Below are 22,891 nucleotides of genomic sequence, written 5' to 3'. Positions count from 1 at the left end.
AAAACACGGTCGTGTGCATGAGACCTTACTCCGTGTGCATTCCGTTTCCGTATGTCCGTATTTCCGTTCAGCCCAAAAAATGTCCTATTATTGTCCGCATTACGGACAAGGATAGTACTGGTCTATAAGGGGCCAGCTGTTTCACTCCGCAAAATACGGAATGCACACGGACTTCATCCATATTTTTTGCGGATCCGTTTTTTGCGGACCCCAAAATACATACGGTCGTGTGCATGAGCCCTATATGTGAGGAACAATTTCCTATAAACCAAGAATGCAAAGAGGTATCTCCCAGGGGAAGAACCATCTTGCTAGCACTACCTGCTGGTGGTGGTCTCCTATGAGTCAAAAGTCTGACTTTTTAACAAGCCTTGGAACACGACAAAGCAAAATAGCCAAGCCAGATAGTCATCCATCTTTAAGGAGAACTAACAACCTGCCTAAGCTTCTATTTTCAAACAGGGTTTTATGCTTTGAAGTGAATTAACTCCAAACATGCACTATATTACTTTGTTTTATAACGAAATTTCCTTAATAATAAGATGAAGAGAAAACACTTAATTGTTATAAAAATTATAATAGCCTTTTGTTTGCTACTAAAAATAAAAAATTTACATATAAAATACTAAAAACGAGTGTCATAAAGGACAAAAATAGACAAAAATACCAATTTTATTAAGGGCTCATGCACACGAACGTATTTTTTGTCAGTGTACGTTAGTTTTTTTTTTACGGCCTGGATGCGGGAACCATTCACTTCAATGGGGCCGCAAAAAACGGAAATGACTCTGTGTCCATTCCGCAAAAAAAATAGAACATGTTGGCCTTAATGCAATAATAATAATAATACAATAATATTATTGTATTATTATTATTATTGCATTAAGGCCAAGAATAGGACTGTTCTATTAGGGGCTAGCCATTCCGTTCTGCAAAATGCAGAATGCACACGCCTGGTATCCATGTTTTGCAGATCCGCTTTTTGCGGAGTGCAAAACAACAGAGGTCGTGTGCATGAGTCCTAATCCAGATAGAAATATTTAGAAATACAGGTTAAAAATCAACACAGAACAAAAACTAGAACAGGAATGACATAGGACTCTTGTTTTTGGTGGTTTATACGGTTGAGTTGGAGTAATTGAGTTGGAGTAATGTCTATGCAAGGGAGGATGCAGTTAATGAGAGCTAAGGGGAGGCTGTCAATCATTTCCTACAAATCTATACTGCTCAGCTCCTCCTGCTCTCTAACAGGCTGCTTGCAGCTCAAACACCATGTTCAACATGAGAGGCTCCCTTTAACATTCATACATAGAAACAAAGGGGGACATTTATCAAGACCAGGGTATTGTATGCTGGTCTTGATCCCCTCTGTGCTGCTAAAGGATGGACCAAACTTATCCAGAGGTCCACGCCGCTGATATGTTTGGAGCATCTTCTGGCCGCACCAGGGGACACAGTTAAATTTATGGCAGCCTCCTGAAAGATTACTTACTGTAACATTGCGATTGCATTCTCTGTTGATTTTATGGCTTTTTCGATTACATTCCCATATTGTATAAGGTCTTTAGCTGATTTCTGAAAGTTTTCAGTACGTTCAATAGTATTCTTTAATTGTTCAGAAACCACAGTTCTTTTAACCTGAAAGATTAACAAGAGAGAAACTTTAATACTACTTAGGGATATGTATGAAATGTTCAGTGTGAACACATAGAAACATAGAATGTGTCGGCAGATGTGGCCTATCTAGTCTGCCCAATAGTGACACATACTCCATTTTTTTTTTTTTTTTGCTGTTGCATGTAAATGTTTTTTGTTTTTTTTAATCAGAATTCATTTTCATTTTACTGAAATTTGATGTGGATTTCTTGTCAAAAATCTGCAAGATCTATAATAATCAGAAGTTTTTTTTCTGGGGAATATTACTTTCTTTGTGACCTCCATCTATTTTTAGGTTTTACCTGAATGGGTAATTCTTTACTGGAGAGGAATTAACCCCCGAAGTATGAGAGGAATGCACAGATCCTGACACTCAAGTATCCACTACTGGTGGCAATATTGAGAACGACTCAACTGCTCACTCTCGTAATTTGTCAGCCACATCCCTTCCCGCATCTACCCTGGCATTTCTGTCTACTCTCCATCCCAAATGTTCCATATACCTTTTTTATGAAAGTACCCAGAAACTGGAAAATAAAACATACATAAAAAATATTTGTTACATTAAAAACATTATGTTACATCATTTACATAGCAGGTAACGCTCTCGTATGTGTACGAGGATTATAAAATGCTATGTAAAGTTATTATGTGGCATCTTAGAACTTTAGAACATTTTATTTTTTGCTTGATTTCTATTTCCAGTGCTAAAAGTTGACATTTACTGAGATGTTCCACCCTAAAACATGCTTCTGACAGGCAGTAATGATCTGGATTTCAAAATACTGCTTTTTAGAATTAAAGCGAATGGCTGCTGTATGAGAACGGTTTCTTGTATTTTACTGACACATTAATAGCATAGTCTGAAGATGTTACAAATAATTCTGTCTTGCAGCTGATACAATCTTGTAACTAATAGACTGACTGAGATTACCCATCATTTACAAGAAGGTGCCATCTGCTGAGCAAAAGTGTAATAAGCAAGCAATTTCAATTATATGTGAAATCTTTTTCTTTCTTTATTGATTTTCTCTGTCGTTTTCCTAAAGCCCTGAAGCAATCCTCACTAGTTTGGCAAGTGAACAGAACAGCCGTCTCTCCAGTGACCCCAATATCAATTTTGCTTTTTATTTTACCCTCTCTTAAGGCTATGGACCTAATAGACTACGTCAAGCAAGAGAAGGAAAACTACGACATACATCCAAGGCAACTGACTAGAAATGGCAGGTTACTCCTGAGAGTCAAATATAATATGTTAGAATTTGACCTTTGCACTTGAAATCAAGGATGGGCATTCCTCGGCACCGTGACAGTAAATGAACTACATCTCCCAGGATGCCCAGTTTTGGCACTGGGACATGTAGATGATCTGATAAGAGAGACTTTGCCAATGTTACAGAGTAGGTTGAAGATTATAAAGCGGCTACCCACATTACAATTTTTGGGAAGTGTGACATCATCAGCTGGCATTGTACTGATGTGTATGGTGAAGGAACGATTGTGTTTCTCCAAGACCACCATGCAGTGAGAATGGAAAATGTGTAAGTTGCCATAGTACAGTGACCTCAAAAACTGTTGCTCTTCAGCTGTAGCAAATTTGCAGCTGTTCAAAGAGGCCGCAGCACTCCATCAGCACTTAGGCCTCTTCCTAGGCTAGTGACATCTCCATATATCAGTCACGTGGCCTAGGTGCAACTATATCCTATTTAAGAGAATGGGGCGGAGCTGCAATACCAAGCACATCCATTTGAGGATAGGCCATCAATATGAGAATCCTGAAGAAGCCCTTTGATGTCAAATTGAGGGTCAAAAATGCTAAAAGATAAAGCAGCCACTGCAGGGGAAATGCATTATTACACGGCGCCCATTTATCTGAATGTTTTACAGTACGTTGTTCATATTGAGGATGAGGCAATCACCTGAATGCATTTCACAGATATTCAAGGTCTTACATTTATGATGGTATTTTATGAGTTTCTCTGCTCTCATAGTTTGCCATTACTTTTTCATAAATTTTGCAATTCGTTCAAGTTGTTTGTGGAGTGTGTACTAAATATACATTGTGGGGACATTTTTTTTATACTGAAATATGCCTAAATTAGGACTATTTCAGGTGCAGATGGTGGAGCAACGTTTAGTTGCGCCGCTATTTGTGACTTCTCCCCATTCACGCCAGGTCTAAAATTGTGGGCGGGAAAGAGGATACCTGTTTTAGGCATAGAAAATGTTCTAAATGTAAGACATTTACATTCAGAACTGGAACTGGATGCACCAAAGTTATGGAGAGGCCTGCGCCTCTTCATAACTTCGGTGGATAATCCGCCAGCTTAGGGGGTTTTAAGTCCGACATCTAAACCGACGCTCTTAATAAATGTGCCCCTGTGTCTCTATATAACTCTTCATATGGGTTAAATAAGTATATTTGAGGTATAGGCAAAGATGGATTGAAAATATCATTTTATAGGATTTTAAAATGCAAAATTGTACTTCTGCAGTGTCCCACTGGTATACAGGGTTCCACTGCTCAAAGGGGTTACGAAATGTGCTTTTATATGTGATATATGCATTTTATGTCTATGGGCTCTCAAGGAGTTAACAGGCCATTAATAACTGTTGCTAGCTCTGGCTGCTCCACCCTCCCCATAGGGAGGAGTATGGATAGTTGAGAATAAGCTAGAGAAGTGACCAGATTCAGTAGAAACCAATCCTGGATAGAGAACTGAGTGAGACAGAGAAGTGTGAGGACGCAGAAAAAGAATAGCTCTGTGTAGTGAACTTGTCAGTGGAGAAAAAGCCTTCAAAAACAGCTTCCTAGCGAACATTAAAAAAATATATATTTTTGCTCATCTGATAGGAGAGGAACAATCAGGCTTTGTCCCGGGGAGGGAGGGGAGGACCAACACGATTAAACTTCTCACCGCAATACATCAAGCGCATGTAGAAACCAGATCATTGGTCCTTCTCGGAATAGATGCCGAGAAGGCCTTTGATAGAGTAAATTGGCTCTTTATGCGCTCTACTCTCATAAAGTTTGGTTTTCCAAATACCTTCATAGAAGCGATATTCGCTATATTCTCAACCATCGGCCTCTCTGTTAATGACTATTTGTCACCTCCCTTCGAGATAGCGAACGGTACCAGGCAGGGCTGCCCTCTCTCCCCCACTTTATTTGTGCTTGTAATGGAGACTTTGCTTCAAAGAGTGAGACAACACTCGTGCATTAAAGGTTTCCTACTCCTGAAGGGGAACTAAAGGCGTTAGCTTTTGCAGACGATTTGTTATTTCTACTGCCTGAGCCGGAGGAGGGGTTGCCCTGTCTGGGGGACCTGTTTGGGGCTTTTGGAGTGGTGTCAAATTTTAAAGTAAATGTAACAAAATCGGAACTACTAAATATTTCCCTCACTAAAAAAAGTCATAGGAAAGTCAAAGATATTTCACCTTTCATTTGGGCCTCTTCCTCCCTCAAGTACCTAGGTGTACATATCCCTTCATCCATACACAAACTATATGACATGAACTTTCGGCCGCTCCTTACGGAAATTCAAAAAATACTCTCAGACTATGACCTACCTCTGATCTCGTGGTTTGGCAGGAAAAATGTCATTCAAACGTATATCCTTCCCAAAGTCTTATATAAAATGCAAATGTTACCGATTGCTTTACCACAACTCTTTTTTGCCAAATTAAGATCACTCTTCTCGAGCTATATATGGAAACAGAAACGCCCTAGGTTGGCGCATGAACTTCTAGTTAGAACTAAAGGGAAAGGAGGGATAGGACTACCAGATGTGCATACACTATATAAAGCAATTCAATTGAGAAGATGGATCAATTTGGCTGGTTTCTCTGAACCGCAGAACATATCCAAATGGTCTGAGAGAGCTTATCAAGGAGATTTATTGCGAGACCTATGGATACCCTCTAAAACATGTAAGAAGTTTAATCCGCTTCATAATAACTTACTCTTCAAAGGCGCTTTGGACGTCTGGGCTTCTTTATCACCCTCTCTAGCTCCTAAGGTCTTGCCGTTATTGCCTTCCAGTTTGATACCTGTGGTCGTTGGTAAGGACTCTTTGACCTTCAAACCCATGTGGGAACAACTAGGTAGTATGACAGTATCAAAACTATTCCCGAGCGGAGGGACTCCTGGTCTCACAGAATTGCTGCCAAACTTTACTCTCACATTTCTGCATATTTCACACTTCAATAGATGTTGTGAGAACTTCCTACAAGCCAACTATGCCTTTAGAGAACTCACAGATTTTGAATTGGACTTGTCTTCTACGGTCCCCAGATTTGGTAAACTTTCTAGTATGGTATCGGTAGTGAGAGAGGTTAAAAACACGAGTAGCCCTGGATACATTTCGTCTTGGGAAAAGGAATTGGGTCTATCCTTTACCGAGCTGGAAAAGAGTCAAATTCTTCAGAAATCCCATGGTAATTCTAGATGTGTACGCTTGCAAGAAACACATTACAAGATTTTAGCTCGCTGGTATAAAACACCTGAGTTTCTTTATGCACATGGCTTATCATCCTCAAACCAGTGTTGGAGATGTAACTCCCAGGTTGGTACACACGCCCATATATGGTGGGACTGCGCGCTCATACGCCCCTTTTGGTCTGAAATTGAACGTATAGTAACAGGAATCCTGGGTACACAACTGACGTTGTCCCCGACTCTGGTCCTACTTGGACTTCCTTCATCGGATAGATGTCAGCAACCCTTAGTTCTGATTAATCACTTTCTGGCAGCAGCCAAATCTCTAATCCCCTTGAAATGGCTAAACATTGCTCCCCCTTCTACCAATGAATGGATAGAAAAAATACATCAAATTTGTAGGTTTGAAGAGATGTCCAGTAGATCATGTCGTACACATCATAAGTTTCTCAAAACTTGGGATGCTTGGCTGAAATCATCATACTGTGAAGAGGCATGAGCTAATCTTACTTCCTAGTACCTGAACCAATACCTGTAGAATTTTCTTTCTGAAGCACACTTAACACTACCCCCCTCCCCCCCTCCTTCCCCATCCCCCCCCTTCCACTTACTTTACTTTACTTCTCGACCTATACATATCCTCTACTAGATCCACAACAACTTTTCTCTAGTTATATGGATATGTACTAGGTTGCTACTTTGTATGTTATTGTCAGGATATGTAACTCAGTATGCTGTAATACTAGTCATATACTGTATTTAGAATGTGTCATGTAATTCATTGTTATTTACGACCCCGGATGGGGAATGCTTGTAACTTGTCATGACATTGTTGGATAACTTCTTTTAGCTATCCAAAATAATAAAAACACAGATGATAAAAAAAAATATATATATATTTTTGGAGGATTCCATTGTTAAGAGGAGGTGAGTGCAAAATTGAGACTGTGGAGATAACTTATCTGAACAACTTATTAACTCAACAGATAACTTTTCCAGGAAATAAAGGTGTTCGGGAGATTGAAACTGCTAAGGAATTGAGTATTGAGAAACATTGAGAGAAAGTGTGTTAGTACAGAAGTCTGCACGAGAAGGGTTGCACCCCCATGTTTGGATGCCTGAGCTTAAGATAAAAGTGCAATGTTGGACAAAAAATTAGCTTAAAGAAACACCAGCTTGGCCTGTTAACCACATTCACAGCCTGTGAAAATGTAAGAACCGTGGAATTGCAAAACTGATGTGAGTACTGTCTTGGAACTTTAATTGTCAGTAAAAACAGAGTTCTACTGTTAAAGAGGCCTCATAATTGCCTCACACTTCAGGGAACCCTGCCTTGCACCTCCAAATTAAGCTCCGCCTAACACCAGACAGGAGCTCTAAAGCCAGGGAGTGTCCCAAAGTGAAGAAAAGGTACACCTTTCCTATCACTGCAATGCCCCAGGAAGAGCCAGAGTGACTAAACTCTACCACCATCATTGTTACCAACACTTCTCTCCTAAGCCCGCTACACTTTTTTGTACAGTAGGTTAGCTACTATTATATGAGATAAGCATTACCTTCTTACCTGCTATGCAACACTCCAGCAAGAACAGAGATGTACACAAGTCTGAAGGCCCATTTACATGTGTTGATCATCAGCAACAAACGTTCATTCCTGGCCAGACTAGAGGTGCAGCTGAATACCCATTCATCGGGTGCATTGTTAATATGACCGCCAAAATCATTGTTTCTGGGCAGGTGACCAACCAGGCATATGCTGCTCAGAAACAATGCAGTAGCAATGGTGATCACTGGTTCCCATACAATTTACATGTACAGCAGATGCAGCTTTCCCTTTCTCTGATGAGCAGGTAATTACCGGGAACAAATGGTTCATTCCACAGTCCCACCTTCAAAAAACTTCTCATGAATGGGGCCTGTATATAGGAGGGAGCTTGACAACAAGAACATCAGTGTTTCCCACGCTCACCTGTGTATCCTCCAACTGTTGCTGCAGGTCGTCTCTTTGGTGTGTCAGTTGTTGGTTTGTAAGATTGAAATCTTCATCACACTGCATCTTCTGCTGCCTTATGTTTTTTAAAGTCTTGAAAATAATGATGTGCAGAAAAAATAAAAAAATTATTACATAAGAAACAAATTGTACAATAATAATAGACATATAATAATAGACATATATAATAGTTTTTATGCTGACTACATCAATCAAGTACGCCATAGAGCTGCCAACATTTTTTCCCAATACATAAAGATATGTTGAGTGGGAAACACTTCAAGAAATAGTTATCCCCATTAGATAAAGTAGATGATTTAGAATTGATTTTGATGTCATGGTTAGTCAGGTGCTTTTGTTAAAGAGATTCATTTCCATGGTATATTAGATCATTAAAGGTGCTGAAGAATGGACCTAACAGGTAGCATTTATAAAAAAAAAATTATATATATATATATATATATATATATATATACACATATTATCTTGTCTTTAACCTCCTGAAATACATATTGCTAGCTTAGAAGAATATTCACTAATTTGAAAAACAAATGAAAGAATAAATAAGATTCAAGGTAGAAGACAGAGATCTATTCCTTGCTCCCCACCCCTTTACTCTACAAGACTAATGATGTGATCTTTGTCACTTTTAACTTCTATATTTCACTGAGGGAAGGGCCTGGAGCATTACTCACTGACACTTCCAGCACCACCACAGACGACAAAATAAAACTAAACTCTATCCATTAAGAGTTTTTGTGCTTTTGGGTAATTTATGAAGCTCTGAAAAAAACTAGCATTTACATAGTTACCTAGGTAGTGCTCGGCCATGATGACACATTTATCCCTGAAGACCATGATAATTCTGTGATTTGAGGAGCCTCATGTAATGAGTGAGTAACCAAGTAGGTGGTTTTAACCCCTTAAGCACCAGGCCTATTTTTGTTTTTGTTTTTTCTTTTCTACCTTACAAAAGCCATAACTTTTTTGGAATTCGAAAATGGTAAAGAGAATCTCTGTGGGGTAAAACTGAAAAAAATAAAATAAAAATCCACCACAATTTAGTCACTGTGGGCTAAAACTACCTGATTTCCTTATTCTGCAGGTCAATACGATTATGGCGATACCAAATGATTTTTTTTATTATGATTTGCTTTCAAAATAAATAAATAAATAAATAAATAAATAAAACATTTTCTTTGCATTGTTATTTTCTGACAGCCATAGCATCTTTATATTTCCATCTAAGGAGCTGAGTGAGGGCTTGTTTTTGTGGGGTGAACTGTAGCTGTTATTCGTACCATTTTGGGGTACATACGACTTTTCGATCACTTTTTATTCAATTTCTTCTGTGGGACAAGGTGACCAAAAAATGGCGAATCATGTATTTTGTTTTTTTGCGGTTAGTGTTCTCTGTGCAGGAAAGATGTTTTTCGGGCATGGTGATGCCTGCTATTTTTTATTGTTTATTTTTAAAGGTAAAATCGGTAAAGCAGTGGTGACTAAAAACATTTCTCTTTTTGCTTTTTTTTTTTTACTTTTTAAAAACTTTTTCACTGTAATTTTTAGTCTCTTTAGGGGGCCCTAACGTTCGATCTTCTGAACGTTTGTCCTATAGACTGATATAGAATACTATGGCAGTCTACAGGATTCCCAGAGGCTGCCTGAGAAGCTGTGTCTGGAGCCATGACAGGCCTGGGAACCGTCACAAGGACCCAGGCAGTCATGCCAACCGATCAGAGCTCTGCAAGTTTGCCACAGGAGCCCCCTCCCTCTCTAACCCAAAAGATGCTGCGTTAACTATTGACAGCGGTATCTAAAGGGTTAAGTTACCAGGAATGGCATAATCGCCAATACTGTTCACTGAATGGAGTGAGAGCAGCATGTGAGCTTGCGCTATAGAACCATTTAAATCAAATACATCTACAGTATGTGATTAGGCTTTAACGGGTTAAAGCAAATTAAGCTAAGATAATATAAGATAATGATAAACTGCATGTCCATGGGATGGTTTGTACAAATGATCCACCAGCAACATGAGAGAACAAACTGGACAATCAGGGAGTCAATCTTTAAAAAGCAGCTTGCACAAAGTGTCAAATGATTATGGTAGTTTTGAAAAGATGGACAGCCAAAAATGGTCAAATGCAGCCATTTCCCCCGACATTTATGTAATGTATTTGGGCATCTTTAGAAATATGCTAATCTTAAAAAATTCTGATCTTCACAACTATCTAAAATACATATCTGTTAATCTTGAACCCTCTTTATTTCTACCATCTTGTTTAGCTAAGAAGCTGATGGTTGACTGATCCTTTCTCCTGCCTTGATAAACCTTTTTTACAGAATGACCAATCATGAATCAAAGTATTATACACAATAAGTTTTGATCCACACTCAATGAACAGTAGTACATAAAGGTGGTAGCGTGTCTCTCCTCCTCACTGCTTGTCTTCAGGGGCGGACTGACCATTCGGGCACTCGGTCATGGACCGAGGGCCCACGGCCACTAGGGGGCCCGGAGGCAGCCGCAGCGGCAGGGAGAGATAAGCGCTTCCATTGAGGAAGCGCTCATGTCTATATTCATCTGTGTCCTGCTCTGTACGGCTCAGGCTGCGCGATGACGTCATCGCGCCACCAGCACCGACCTCTGATAGGCTGCAGGCGTAGTGCCTCTAGCCTATCAGAGGAACGGGCAAGGGAGACGCCTCTGCCCTGCCCACCACCATTCATCTGTATCGAAAAGAGCACTATTGGGGCATTATATAGGGGCATTTAATACTGGCACCCATTTTGGTGCCACTATGGGGAAGGGGGGAGAGAAGCATTATGGGGGCATCTATGTGGGGCAGTCTATAGGGGCATTTTATACTGGCACATTATAAAGGGCACTATATAGGACGGGGAGGAACACTATGGGGGCATCTTCTGGGGGCACTATATAGGAGTATTTTATACTGGCACAAATTATAGGGGCACTATGGGCACCTTAGCTCAACTGGAGGCACTAAGTGTTTTTTGTAGTGGCACATAGTACAGGTCATTTGATCACATGAGGGCACTCTGGGGACATTGGCTCTACTGGGGGCAATAAGAGGAGTTCGTTTTTTTTACTGCCACACAACAGGGCATTTTTTGTACTGGCGCACATTATAAGGGGGCTTCATTACAACTGGGGGACTATGGGAGCATTATTACTTCTGGGACACAATTACTGTTGGGGGCACTGTAGGAGTACTATTACTACAGAGTGCACTCTGGCACAGAATTATTACTATTGCTGGGATTTTGGGGAGCACTATTACTGTGGGGGCACCCTGGCACAGTATCAGCTTAGCACAGTTATTTTTGGGGGACATTATGGTTAAATCACAGAAAAAAATGCACCAAACGGATATGCCACTGACTATACTGGCTAGTCATAAATGCAGATATTAAAAGCTGAGACTTTTGCCAATATATTCCTGTCAGGAAAATATCGGAGCCCATCATGCACCACGTCACGGTCACTCAGCATGGCAAGGGGTCCTACCACTAAGCTACCTATGGTGTGAACAAGGTCTGAAGGTGATGTAATCCAGCTCACAGCCAAGCTTCCACACAACCGCCTAGCAGGACAACTAATGCAATGTGAACAAAGCCAGACTGTAAGCCACACCCATATCAGACCATGTGATGGAGGTTACCAGGTGCAAAGGAGTGTTTAAATGCCAGGTAAAGGCACATACACTACATATAAAACAAAACAAAAATCACAGAAATATCGTGGCAAATATGGGGGAACTGCTCAAACCCCAAACACTGTAGCGTGTTTTTCATTGGGGGAGCAGCCCCACCGCATGTGGACCGCAGCAACCGACTATCCCCAGCAAAAAATGCATACGGTGGAGGATGTCGGGGCGGTCCACATGCACCACAAAGGCATCCTACACAAAACAAAGCATTGTGCGGATGAAAATATAATCATAGAAATTCACAGGACATTATGGTTACACTATTAGTGTCAGGGGCATTATTTGGTGGGTGCAGTTATTTTTTAGAGTATTGTGTTCCAATAATTATTGAAGCGGGCACTATCTGTGTGTAACTAGTATTTTCACTGGGTTTATCTGTTTCTACAGTATAGTTTTGGGGGGCACAGCGTCTCAGTATTGGGGGTGCATGATGGGATGTTGAAAAGGTGGGAGAAAAAGTAGGAAACTAAAATGTCTGTCTGTCAAACTCTGCAGAGATGAGAGATGGCTGAAAGAAATCATCATGGCGGTCTGGTCTGAATGGAGAAGATGAAGAAAGAGAACATCTACATCAATGGAGACGTCCCTGGATGTAAGAGGTATGTGGCGCTGTATTAGGTTGCCTTCACATATGCGTTAGTGATTCTGGAAGGCTGAGAACAGCCTGCCGGAATTTACTGCATCTGGCACTGCTGGATGCAGACAGAATGCCCGCCGGCCCCATTAACTATAATTAACTTTTATTTTGAACATAGTGAAGAGAAATTCTGTACCAAGTGTAGCTGATGTGGGCAGCGTAATATATGGGTCGGGCTGTGTGTGGGTGTGGCTTGAGAGTGGGCGGGGACACAGGGGCCCTATAATCTCCTATTGCCCGGGGGCCCCATGAGTTGACAGTCCGCCCCTGCTTGTCTTACTTGTTCTTCTCTCTTTCTCACGCCAGTAACGTACTCCTATCTCTCGAGATGCCCCTGATGAAGCGAAGCGAAACCCAGGTCGGGCAGGATTTTATACTACATGTGATACTATGTGTACGATCTTGTCTAACAAGGAAGAACCCTTTTTCGCCCATGGGTTGAGAGATAGGAGTAAGTTTTATAAAAGGAGGATTTGACCCTCCTCCTGAATAGATCCTGCTGCTTTACGATAACATTGCTCCAGAGATATAATACACTTATTTAATGAATCAAAGTATGCATGAACTTATGATGGGTAAATGATATCAGCTTTGTAAACTGTAGATTTTAAAACTCCCCTAAACTGTAAAATTTTTATAACCCAAAAATTTACCTAGTGGCAAAATTTTACTTGAAGTACTAGTTCTGGATTCAAACATAATACTAGTTTCACTTTCATTGCAGGTTCAGGTTTATGGAAATGTATCATATTTTTATTAATTGAAACCAATTTGTTTTACTATTTTTAATTTTCTGATTGAATTTAGTGGATATGCTCTCTGACATGCACAGAGGTGACTGTGCTATGAGGCTTGAAGGTGAGTTCTCCCCATCACTTATTGTTAATAGTGTTATCTTGTGTTATCTATTATGATAATGAGATGACTCTTGCCATGTTCCCAATAAAATGTTGAAAGATGGTCTCTACTGAACAGGAAAGGTTAGTCTACTGTAAGTGCTCAAGGACTAATGTGAAAACTGTAAGATTTCAGTTTGTGTTTCTTTTAACATATATGATGTGTGGTCTATGTGTCTAGGATGTGGCTGTCTTCATTAGTTCTCAAGTATCAGCACATCTACAGTATCTGCCTTTCCCCAGTTTATGAGGATCTTTTCTTCTTTGTATTATCTAACATCAGTGGAGAGGGATATGTGATTTCTCCTTGGTAAGGGTTGGATTCTCTCCTCTCTACACTGCCTGTTTTATTACTCCAACCTCTGTACCTTCTTCTATACACTTTGATACAGTTTAGCCTGTACAATTTGCCCTTCCTGTTTATGTAGATGATACCCCTGATCCCCCCCCCCCCCCCGCGCGCCCGCGCGCCCACGCTGTCTGATCAGAAGCAGCAGGAAAGCCAGCAGTGTAAAGGAACTGCTCACACTCTACAACAACAAAATGGTAGGGTACATTTAATAAAGACTATTCCGAAAATTGTTTACTTTTGCATATAATGAACAATTAAAAAAAATTGATGCAGTAAAGTGTGAGAATATCTAACACTTTGAATACTTAAGCAATATTTACATGATCCTGGATAACTCCTTTTATACATGTACATGACTTTAACGTGTTATCATTTTGCATTCTGATAATTGTATTATCAGACCAAACACATATACTGGTACAGAAAAGCAAATCATAGAATATATCATTCTATCTACAGAATATGGATGCAAACTCACATGCATGCAAGGATTACTAGCTTCTAGGCAGATCTACAACTATTCTACAAAATCAATTAATGAATTGTATCTTTATGAAGCTATTTAATGAGCTAAGTCTTGCTGCTATTTGAATACAAATTGCTATTAGCAAGAAGTACTTTTTTAAGAAAATACATTTCATACACATTTGATTACTACCGATGCTGAGCAGATAAATGCTGTTGTCTGGTAAACAGGAGCCAGCTTAAACTTGGTGGAGGCCCCTGGGCAAACAAAAATCTTGTGGGGGCAGGGGTGCACCTAGCCTTTCTGCTGCCTGAGGCAAAAACTGAAATGCCCCCCCCATTCCCCATGCCAAATTTTCAACCTAACCTCTTCCCTCCTAACACCCTGCAAACAAACGTGGATAGGGAAATGAATTAAAATTAAAATTAAAAAAATAAAAATGAACCAATATCAATTGGACAGAGGTCCCATAGCAGAGAATCTGGCTTCACGTCAGCAGAGAATCAGTCTCTTCATGCCATAGCAAAGAATCTGGCTTCATGTCAGCAGAGAATCAGTCTCTTCATGCCATAGCAGAGAATCTGGCTTCATGTCAGCGCAGAATCAGTCTTCATGTCATAGCAGAGAATCAGGCTTCACGTCACCCACCACTGGAACAGGCCACTGTCACACATTTAGGCCCAGCACCCAGACAGAGGAGAGCGGTCCCGTAACAGAGAATCTGGCCTTATGTCAGCGCAGAATCTGTCTTCATGTCATAGCAGAGAATCAAGCTTCACGTCACCCACCACTGGAACAGGCCACTGTCACACATTTAGGCCCAGGCACCCAGCAGAGGAGAGAGGTCCCGTAACAGAGAATCTGGCCTTATGTCAGCACAGAATCTGTCTTCATGTCATAGCAGAGAATCAGGCTTCACGTCACCCACCACTGGAACAGGCCACTGTCACACATTTAGGCCCAGGCACCCAGACAGAGGAGAGAGGTCCCGTAACAGAGAATCTGGCCTTATGTCAGCGCAGAATCAGTCTTCATGTCATAGCAGAGAATCAGGCTTCACGTCACCCACCACTGGAACAGGCCACTGTCACACATTTAGGCCCCGGCACCCAGGACAGAGGAGAGAGGTCCCGTAACAGAGAATCTGGCCTTATGTCAGCGCAGAATCTGTCTTCATGTCATAGCAGAGAATCAGGCTTCACGTCACCCACCACTGGAACAGGCCACTGTCACACATTTAGGCCCAGGCACCCAGGCAGAGGAGAGAGGTCCCGTAACAGAGAATCTGGCCTTATGTCAGCACAGAATCTGTCTTCATGTCATAGCAGAGAATCAGGCTTCACGTCACCCACCACTGGAACAGGCCACTGTCACACATTTAGGCCCCGGCACCCAGACAGAGGAGAGGTTCATTCAACTTTGGGTTGCCCCGCAATATAATGGTAAAATGAAATTAAAAATAGTATTGAATGAGGAAGTGCCCTGGAGTAGAATAATATATTGTTAAGGGGAGGTAGTTAATATCTAATCTGCACAAGGGATGGACAGGTCCTGTGGGATCCATGCCTGGTTCATTTTTATGAACGTCAGCTTGTCCACATTGGCTGTAGACAGGCGGCTGCGTTTGTCTGTAATGACGCCCCCTGCCGTGCTGAATACACGTTCAGACAAAACGCTGGCCGCCGGGCAGGCCAGCACCTCCAAGGCATAAAAGGCTAGCTCTGGCCACGTGGACAATTTGGAGACCCAGAAGTTGAATGGGGCCGAACCATCAGTCAGTACGTGGAGGGGTGTGCACAGGTACTGTTCCACCATGTTAGTGAAATGTTGCCTCCTGCTAACACGTTCCGTATCAGGTGGTGGTGCAGTTAGCTGTGGCGTGGTGACAAAACTTTTCCACATCTCTGCCATGCTAACCCTGCCCTCAGAGGAGCTGGCCGTGACACAGCTGCGTTGGCGACCTCTTGCTCCTCCTCTGCCTTCGCCTTGGGCTTCCACTGGTTCCCCTGTGACATTTGGGAATGCTCTCAGTAGCGCGTCTACCAACGTGCGCTTGTACTCGCGCATCTTCCTATCACGCTCCAGTGTAGGAAGTAAGGTGGGCACATTGTCTTTGTACCGGGGATCCAGCAGGGTGGCAACCCAGTAGTCCGCACACGTTAAAATGTGGGCAACTCTGCTGTCGTTGCGCAGGCACTGCAGCATGTAGTCGCTCATGTGTGCCAGGCTGCCCAGAGGTAAGGACAAGCTGTCCTCTGTGGGAGGCGTATCGTCATCGTCCTGTGTTTCCCCCCAGCCACGCACCAGTGATGGGCCCGAGCTGCTTTGGGTGCCACCCCGCTGTGAACATGCTTCATCCTCATCCTCCTCCACCTCCTCCTCATCCTCGTCCTCCTCGTCCTCCAGTAGTGGGCCCTGTCTGGCCACATTTGTACCTGGCCTCTGGTGTTGCAAAAAACCTCCCTCTGAGTCACTTCGAAGAGACTGGCCTGAAAGTGCTAAAAATGACCCCTCTTCCTCCTCTTCCTCCTGGGCCACCTCCTCTTCCATCATCGCCCTAAGTGTTTTCTCAAGGAGACATAGAAGTGGTATTGTAACGCTGATAACGGCGTCATCGCCACTGGCCATGTTGGTGGAGTACTCGAAACAGCGCAACAGGGCACACAGGTCTCGCATGGAGGCCCAGTCATTGGTGGTGAAGTGGGTCTGATCCGCAGTGCGACTGACCCGTGCGTGCTGCAGCTGAAACTCCACTATGGCCTGCTGCTGCTCGCACAGTCTGTCCAGCATATGCAAGGTGGAGTTCCACCTGGTGGGCACGTCGCATATGAGGCGGTGAGCGGGAAGGCCGAAGTTACGCTGTAGCGCAGACAGGCGAGCAGCGGCAGGGTGTGAACGCCGGAAGCGCGAACAGACGGCCCGCACTTTATGCAGCAGCTCTGACATGTCGGGGTAGTTGCGAATGAACTTCTGCACCACCAAATTCAGCACATGCGCCAGGCAAGGGATGTGCGTCAAACCGGCTAGTCCCAGAGCTGCAACGAGATTTCGCCCATTATCGCACACCACCAGGCCGGGCTTGAGGCTCACCGGCAGCAACCACTCGTCGGTCTGTTGTTCTATACCCCGCCACAACTCCTGTGCGGTGTGGGGCCTGTCCCCCAAACATATGAGTTTCAGAATGGCCTGCTGACGTTTACCCCGGGCTGTGCTGAAGTTGGTGGTGAAGGTGTGTGGCTGACTGGATGAGCAGGTGGAAGAAGAGGAGGAGGAAGCTGAGTAGGAGGAGGAGGAGACAGGAGGCAAAGAATGTTGCCCTGCGATCCTTGGCGGCGGAAGGACGTGCGCCAAACAGCTCTCCGCCTGGGGCCCAGCCGCCACTACATTTACCCAGTGTGCAGTTAGGGAGATATAGCGTCCCTGGCCGTGCTTACTGGTCCACGTATCTGTGGTTAGGTGGACCTTGCCACAGATGGCGTTGCGCAGTGCACACTTGATTTTATCGGACACTTGTTTGTGCAGGGAAGGCACGGCTCTCTTGGAGAAGTAGTGGCGGCTGGGAACAACATACTGTGGGACAGCAAGTGACATGAGCTGTTTGAAGCTGTGTGTGTCCACCAGCCTAAATGACAGCATTTCATAGGCCAGTAGTTTAGAAATGCTGGCATTCAGGGCCAGGGATCGAGGGTGGCTAGGTGGGAATTTACGCTTTCTCTCAAATGTTTGTGAGATGGAGAGCTGAACGCTGCCGTGTGACATGGTTGAGATGCTTGGTGACGCAGGTGGTGGTGTTGGTGGTACATCCCATGTTTGCTGGGCGGCAGGTGCCAACGTTCCTCCAGAGGCGAGGAAGAGGCCGAGGCGGCGGCAGCAGCAGCAGAAGAGGCCGAGGCGGCGGCAGCAGCAGAAGAGGCCGAGGCGGCAGCAGCAGAAGAGGTAGCAGGGGGAGCCTGAGTGACTTCCTTGTTTTTAAGGTGTTTACTCCACTGCAGTTCATGCTTTGCATGCAGGTGCCTGGTCATGCAGGTTGTGCTAAGGTTCAGAACGTTAATGCCTCGCTTCAGGCTCTGATGGCACAGCGTGCAAACCACTCGGGTCTTGTCGTCAGCACATTGTTTGAAGAAGTGCCATGCCAGGGAACTCCTTGAAGCTGCCTTTGGGGTGCTCGGTCCCAGATGGCGGCGGTCAGTAGCAGGCGGAGTCTCTTGGCGGCGGGTGTTCTGATTTTGCCCACTGCTCCCTCTTTTGCTACGCTGTTGGCTCGGTCTCACCACTGCCTCTTCCTCCGAACTGTGAAAGTCAGTGGCACGACCTTCATTCCATGTGGGGTCTAGGACCTCATCGTCCCCTGCATCGTCTTCCACCCAGTCTTGATCCCTGACCTCCTGTTCAGTCTGCACACTGCAGAAAGACGCAGCAGTTGGCACCTGTGTTTCGTCATCATCAGAGACGTGCTGAGGTGGTATTCCCATGTCCTCATCATCAGGAAAAATAAGTGGTTGTGCGTTAGTGCATTCTATCTCTTCCACCCCTGGGGAAGGGCTAGGTGGATGCCCTTGGGAAACCCTGGCAGCAGAGTCTTCAAACAGCATAAGAGACTGCTGCATAACTTGAGGCTCAGACAGTTTCCCTGATATGCATGGGGGTGATGTGACAGACCGATGGGCTTGGTTTTCATGCGCCATCTGTGCGCTTTCTGCAGAAGACTGGGTGGGAGATAATGTGAACGTGCTGGATCCACTGTCGGCCACCCAATTGACTAATGCCTGTACCTGCTCAGGCCTTACCATCCTTAGAACGGCATTGGGCCCCACCAAATATCGCTGTAAATTCTGCTGGCTACTGGGACCTGAGGTAGTTGGTTCACTAGGACGTGTGGCTGTGGCAGAACGGCCACGTCCTCTCCCAGCACCAGAGGGTCCACTAACACCACCACGACCATGTCCACGTCCGCGTCCGCGTCCCTTATTAGATGTTTTCCTCATTGTTCCCGTTCACCACAATTTTGAGAATGGCAAATTTGGGAATGCTTTTTCAACCCAGAACAAAAAGTCTGCTTTTACGGTCACTACAAATAACTTGACCAGCTAAAACAGTGCAGATTTGGTTGAATAGAGATGTGAGACCTGTTTTTTTTTTGCGCTGTGTGACAGGTATAGGTTTAATCACAGAATAGACTTCTATCAGCACGCTAGCGTGTGTCTTAGGTTTTTCTGAATGACACTATCAGTACCTTCAATGTAAGATTTCTTTTTGGGATAGATTTCAAGTAGGCCTCAAATACCAGAAACTAGTTATTTTGAGAATGGCAAATTTGGGAATGCTTTTTCAACCCAGAACAAAAAGTCTGCTTTTACGGTCACTACAAATAACTTGACCAGCTAAAACAGTGCAGATTTGGTTGAATAGAGATGTGAGACCTGTTTTTTTTTGCGCTGTGTGACAGTTATAGGTTTAATCACAGAATCAGACACTTCTATCAGCACGCTAGCGTGTGTCTTAGGTTTTTCTGAATGACACTATCAATACCTTCAATGTAAGATTTTCTTTTTGGGATAGATTTCAAGTAGGCCTCAAATACCAGAAACTAGTTATTTTGAGAATGGCAAATTTGGGAATGCTTTTTCAACCCAGAACAAAAAGTCTGCTTTTACGGTCACTACAAATAACTTGACCAGCTAAAACAGTACAGATTTGGTTGAATAGAGATGTGAGGCCTGTTTTTTTTGCGCTGTGTGACAGGTATAGGTTTAATCACAGAATCAGACTTCTATCTGCACGCTAGCGTGTGTCTTAGGTTTTTCTGAATGACACTATCAAGTACCTTCAATGTAAGATTTCCTTTTTGGGATAGATTTCAAGTAGGCCTCAAATACCAGAAACTAGTTATTTTGAGAATGGCAAATTTGGGAATGCTTTTTCAACCCAGAACAAAAAGTCTGCTTTTACGGTCACTACAAATAACTTGACCAGCTAAAACAGTACAGATTTGGTTGAATAGAGATGTGAGGCCTGTTTTTTTTTGCGCTGTGTGACAGGTATAGGTTTAATCACAGAATCAGACTTCTATCTGCACGCTAGCGTGTGTCTTAGGTTTTTCTGAATGACACTATCAGTACCTTCAATGTAAGATATCCTTTTTGGGATAGATTTCAAGTAGGCCTCAAATACCAGAAACTAGTTATTTTGAGAATGGCAAATTTGGGAATAGTTTTTCAACCCAGAACAAAAAAGTGCTTTTACGGTCACTACAAATAACTTGACCAGCTAAAACAGTACAGATTTGGTTGAATAGAAATGTCAGGTCTATTTTTTAGGCGCTGGGTGACAGGCTCAACTTGCCCCTGATGTAGTATATGGCCAAAAAATAACCACACTATTGATGGTTAAATGCACTTGGGTGACACAGGCTCAGCCTGCACCAGATGTAGTATATGGCCAAAAAATAACCAGCACTGTTGATGGTTAAATGCACTTCGGTGACACAGGCTCAGCCTGCAGCTGATGTAGTATATGGCCAAAAAATAACCAGACTGTTGATGGTTAAATGCACTTCGGTGACACAGGCTCAGCCTGCAGCTGATGTAGGATATAGCACAAAATAACCACACTATCGATGGTTAAATACACTTGGTGATAGCTTGTGCTGGCGCACCACAAGTCACAAAATGGCCGCCGATCACCCCAGAAAAAAAGTGATCTAAAAACGCTCTGGGCAGCCTCAAAAAAGTGAGCAAGTCAATATAGCACTTCAATGATCCACAGCTGCAGATCGATCACAGAATGAAGTCTTTTGGAGGAGTTAATCTGCCTAATCTCGCCCTAACGTCGCAGCTGCAACCTCTCCCTATGCTTGAATCAGCAGGGTGACGTGCAGCGCTATACATACAGAACTACAAAACATATAGGGTAATACAGCACCACATACCTCTTACATCCAGTGACATCTCCTCTGATGTAGATAGTCTCTTTCCTTTTCTTAGCTTCTCTTTCACACCATATCGCTATGATGATTTCTTTCATTCGTGTCTCGTCTCTGCAGAGTTTGACCAACAGAAATCTTAGTTTCCTACTTTTCCATCATCCTTCCACCTTCTGAACACCCCATTCTGCCACCCCAATACTGTGCCCCCTAATACTATACTGCAGAAACAGTCCCTTTGAAAATACTAGCACCATGCAGATAGTGCCCCCTCAATAATTATTGGCATGCAGTGCCATAAAAATAACTGCACCAGCAAATAGTGTCCCTGACACTAAAACTGTAAACAAAATAAAGCTGATACTGTGCCAGGGTGCCCCCCATAGTAATAGTGCTCCCCAAAGTCCCACTAATAGTAATAATTCTCTGCCAGAGTGCACTTAGTAGTAATTGCGCCCCTACAGTGCCTCCAACAATAATAATGTTCTCCTTCTAATGTGCGCTAGTACAAACATACCCCTTATAATATGTGCCAGTACAAAAAAATGCCCACTAATAATGTGCGCCAGCAAAAAAAAATGGCCCTTATAATGTGTGCCAGTGCAACAAATGCCCCTTTGTGTGCTAGTACAAAAAATGCCCCCATAATGTGTGCCAGTACAAAAAATATCCTTGCTTAAAATACCTCTACATAGTGCCCCCAGTAAATGCCCCATGTGTGCCAATATATATTATGCCTCCAGTAGATGCCCCCATAGTGCTCCTCTCCCCCTCCCTCATAGTGCCCCCCATAATGTGTGCCAGTATATAATGCCCCTATATAGTGCTCCTAGCAGAAGCTCCCATTGTGCTGCTCTCCCCTCTTCCCCACAGTGCTCCCCATAATGTGTGCCAGTATTTCATGCTCCCATAGTGTTCCTCTCCCCTCTTCCCCATATTGGCCAACAGCATGGTGTCAAATGAATAATAGACACATATACATACCTCCATGCAGTGTCGGACTGGGGTGCCTAGGGCCCACCAGTGGAATTAATTTTGGGGGCCCACCCTAACACTACTGTAAACAAATACGCATTACATGTATATTTTTCGGCCTCACGTGCATGAACATGTGCACTTTATCACACAACACAGCGTGCAGAACAGAATGCGTTGTGGATGCGTTCAGTGAAAACTGTGTGATTTTGCAAACAAAACCATTCAGTTTTGTTTGCGATCGCATTTAGTTCTTCACTTTTTATCGCGCAGTGCAATGTGATTTACTGCTTTTTTGCGCACGTGTGATAAAAAACGGAATGTTTACAGACAACATCTCTTAGCAACCATCCGTGAAAATCTCATCGAATCCGCACTTGCTTGCGGATGTGATGCAATTTTCACGCAGCCCCATTCACTTCTATGAGGCAAGCGCTGCGTGAAAATTGCAGAATATAGAACATGCTGCAATTTTCACACAACGCAAAAGTGATGCGTGAAAACCACCGCTCATGTGCACAGACCCATTTAAATGAATGGGTTCGGATTCCGTGCAGGCGCAATGTGTTCGCATCACGCATTGCACCCGCGCGGAATTCTCGCTCGTGTGAAAGGGGCCTAAGAGCAGTGTCTAAAACACCGGTCTTAATAAATATGACCCTTTTTTTTAACTCCCTGCCTTCTGTGCCACTCACTCATGTACTTGCACACTTCTGTCAAAACGGCAGTTAAAAATTGGCCCATTGATTTCAAAGGGGTCTGTCTGGCTATCAAAATATCTAAATGTACAAAAAATAGGACATGTCCTATTTTTTGATGGCAGCT

The 22,891-nt window shown here is 43.3% G+C and overlaps 1 protein-coding gene across 3 annotated transcripts in view; it reads right to left on the bottom strand.

The window, feature by feature from the left end:
- CCDC178 (coiled-coil domain containing 178) overlaps positions 1–22,891 on the bottom strand; it is a 461,614-nt gene that overhangs the window by 286,282 nt on the left and 152,441 nt on the right. For all 3 annotated transcript variants that reach the window (XM_040433387.1, XM_040433386.1, XM_040433388.1), the window contains exons 14-15: positions 8,064–8,177; positions 1,493–1,638 (exon numbers count right to left, since the gene is read on the bottom strand). In XM_040433387.1, coding sequence (XP_040289321.1) covers positions 1,493–1,638; positions 8,064–8,177 — 260 coding nt within the window. The remainder of the gene's footprint in view (positions 1–1,492; positions 1,639–8,063; positions 8,178–22,891) is intronic.

This window comes from Bufo bufo, chromosome 5 (genome assembly GCF_905171765.1).
Source record: "Bufo bufo chromosome 5, aBufBuf1.1, whole genome shotgun sequence".
Classification (NCBI taxonomy): Eukaryota; Metazoa; Chordata; class Amphibia; order Anura; family Bufonidae; genus Bufo; species Bufo bufo.
This window is presented reverse-complemented; position numbering and strand designations above follow the sequence as displayed.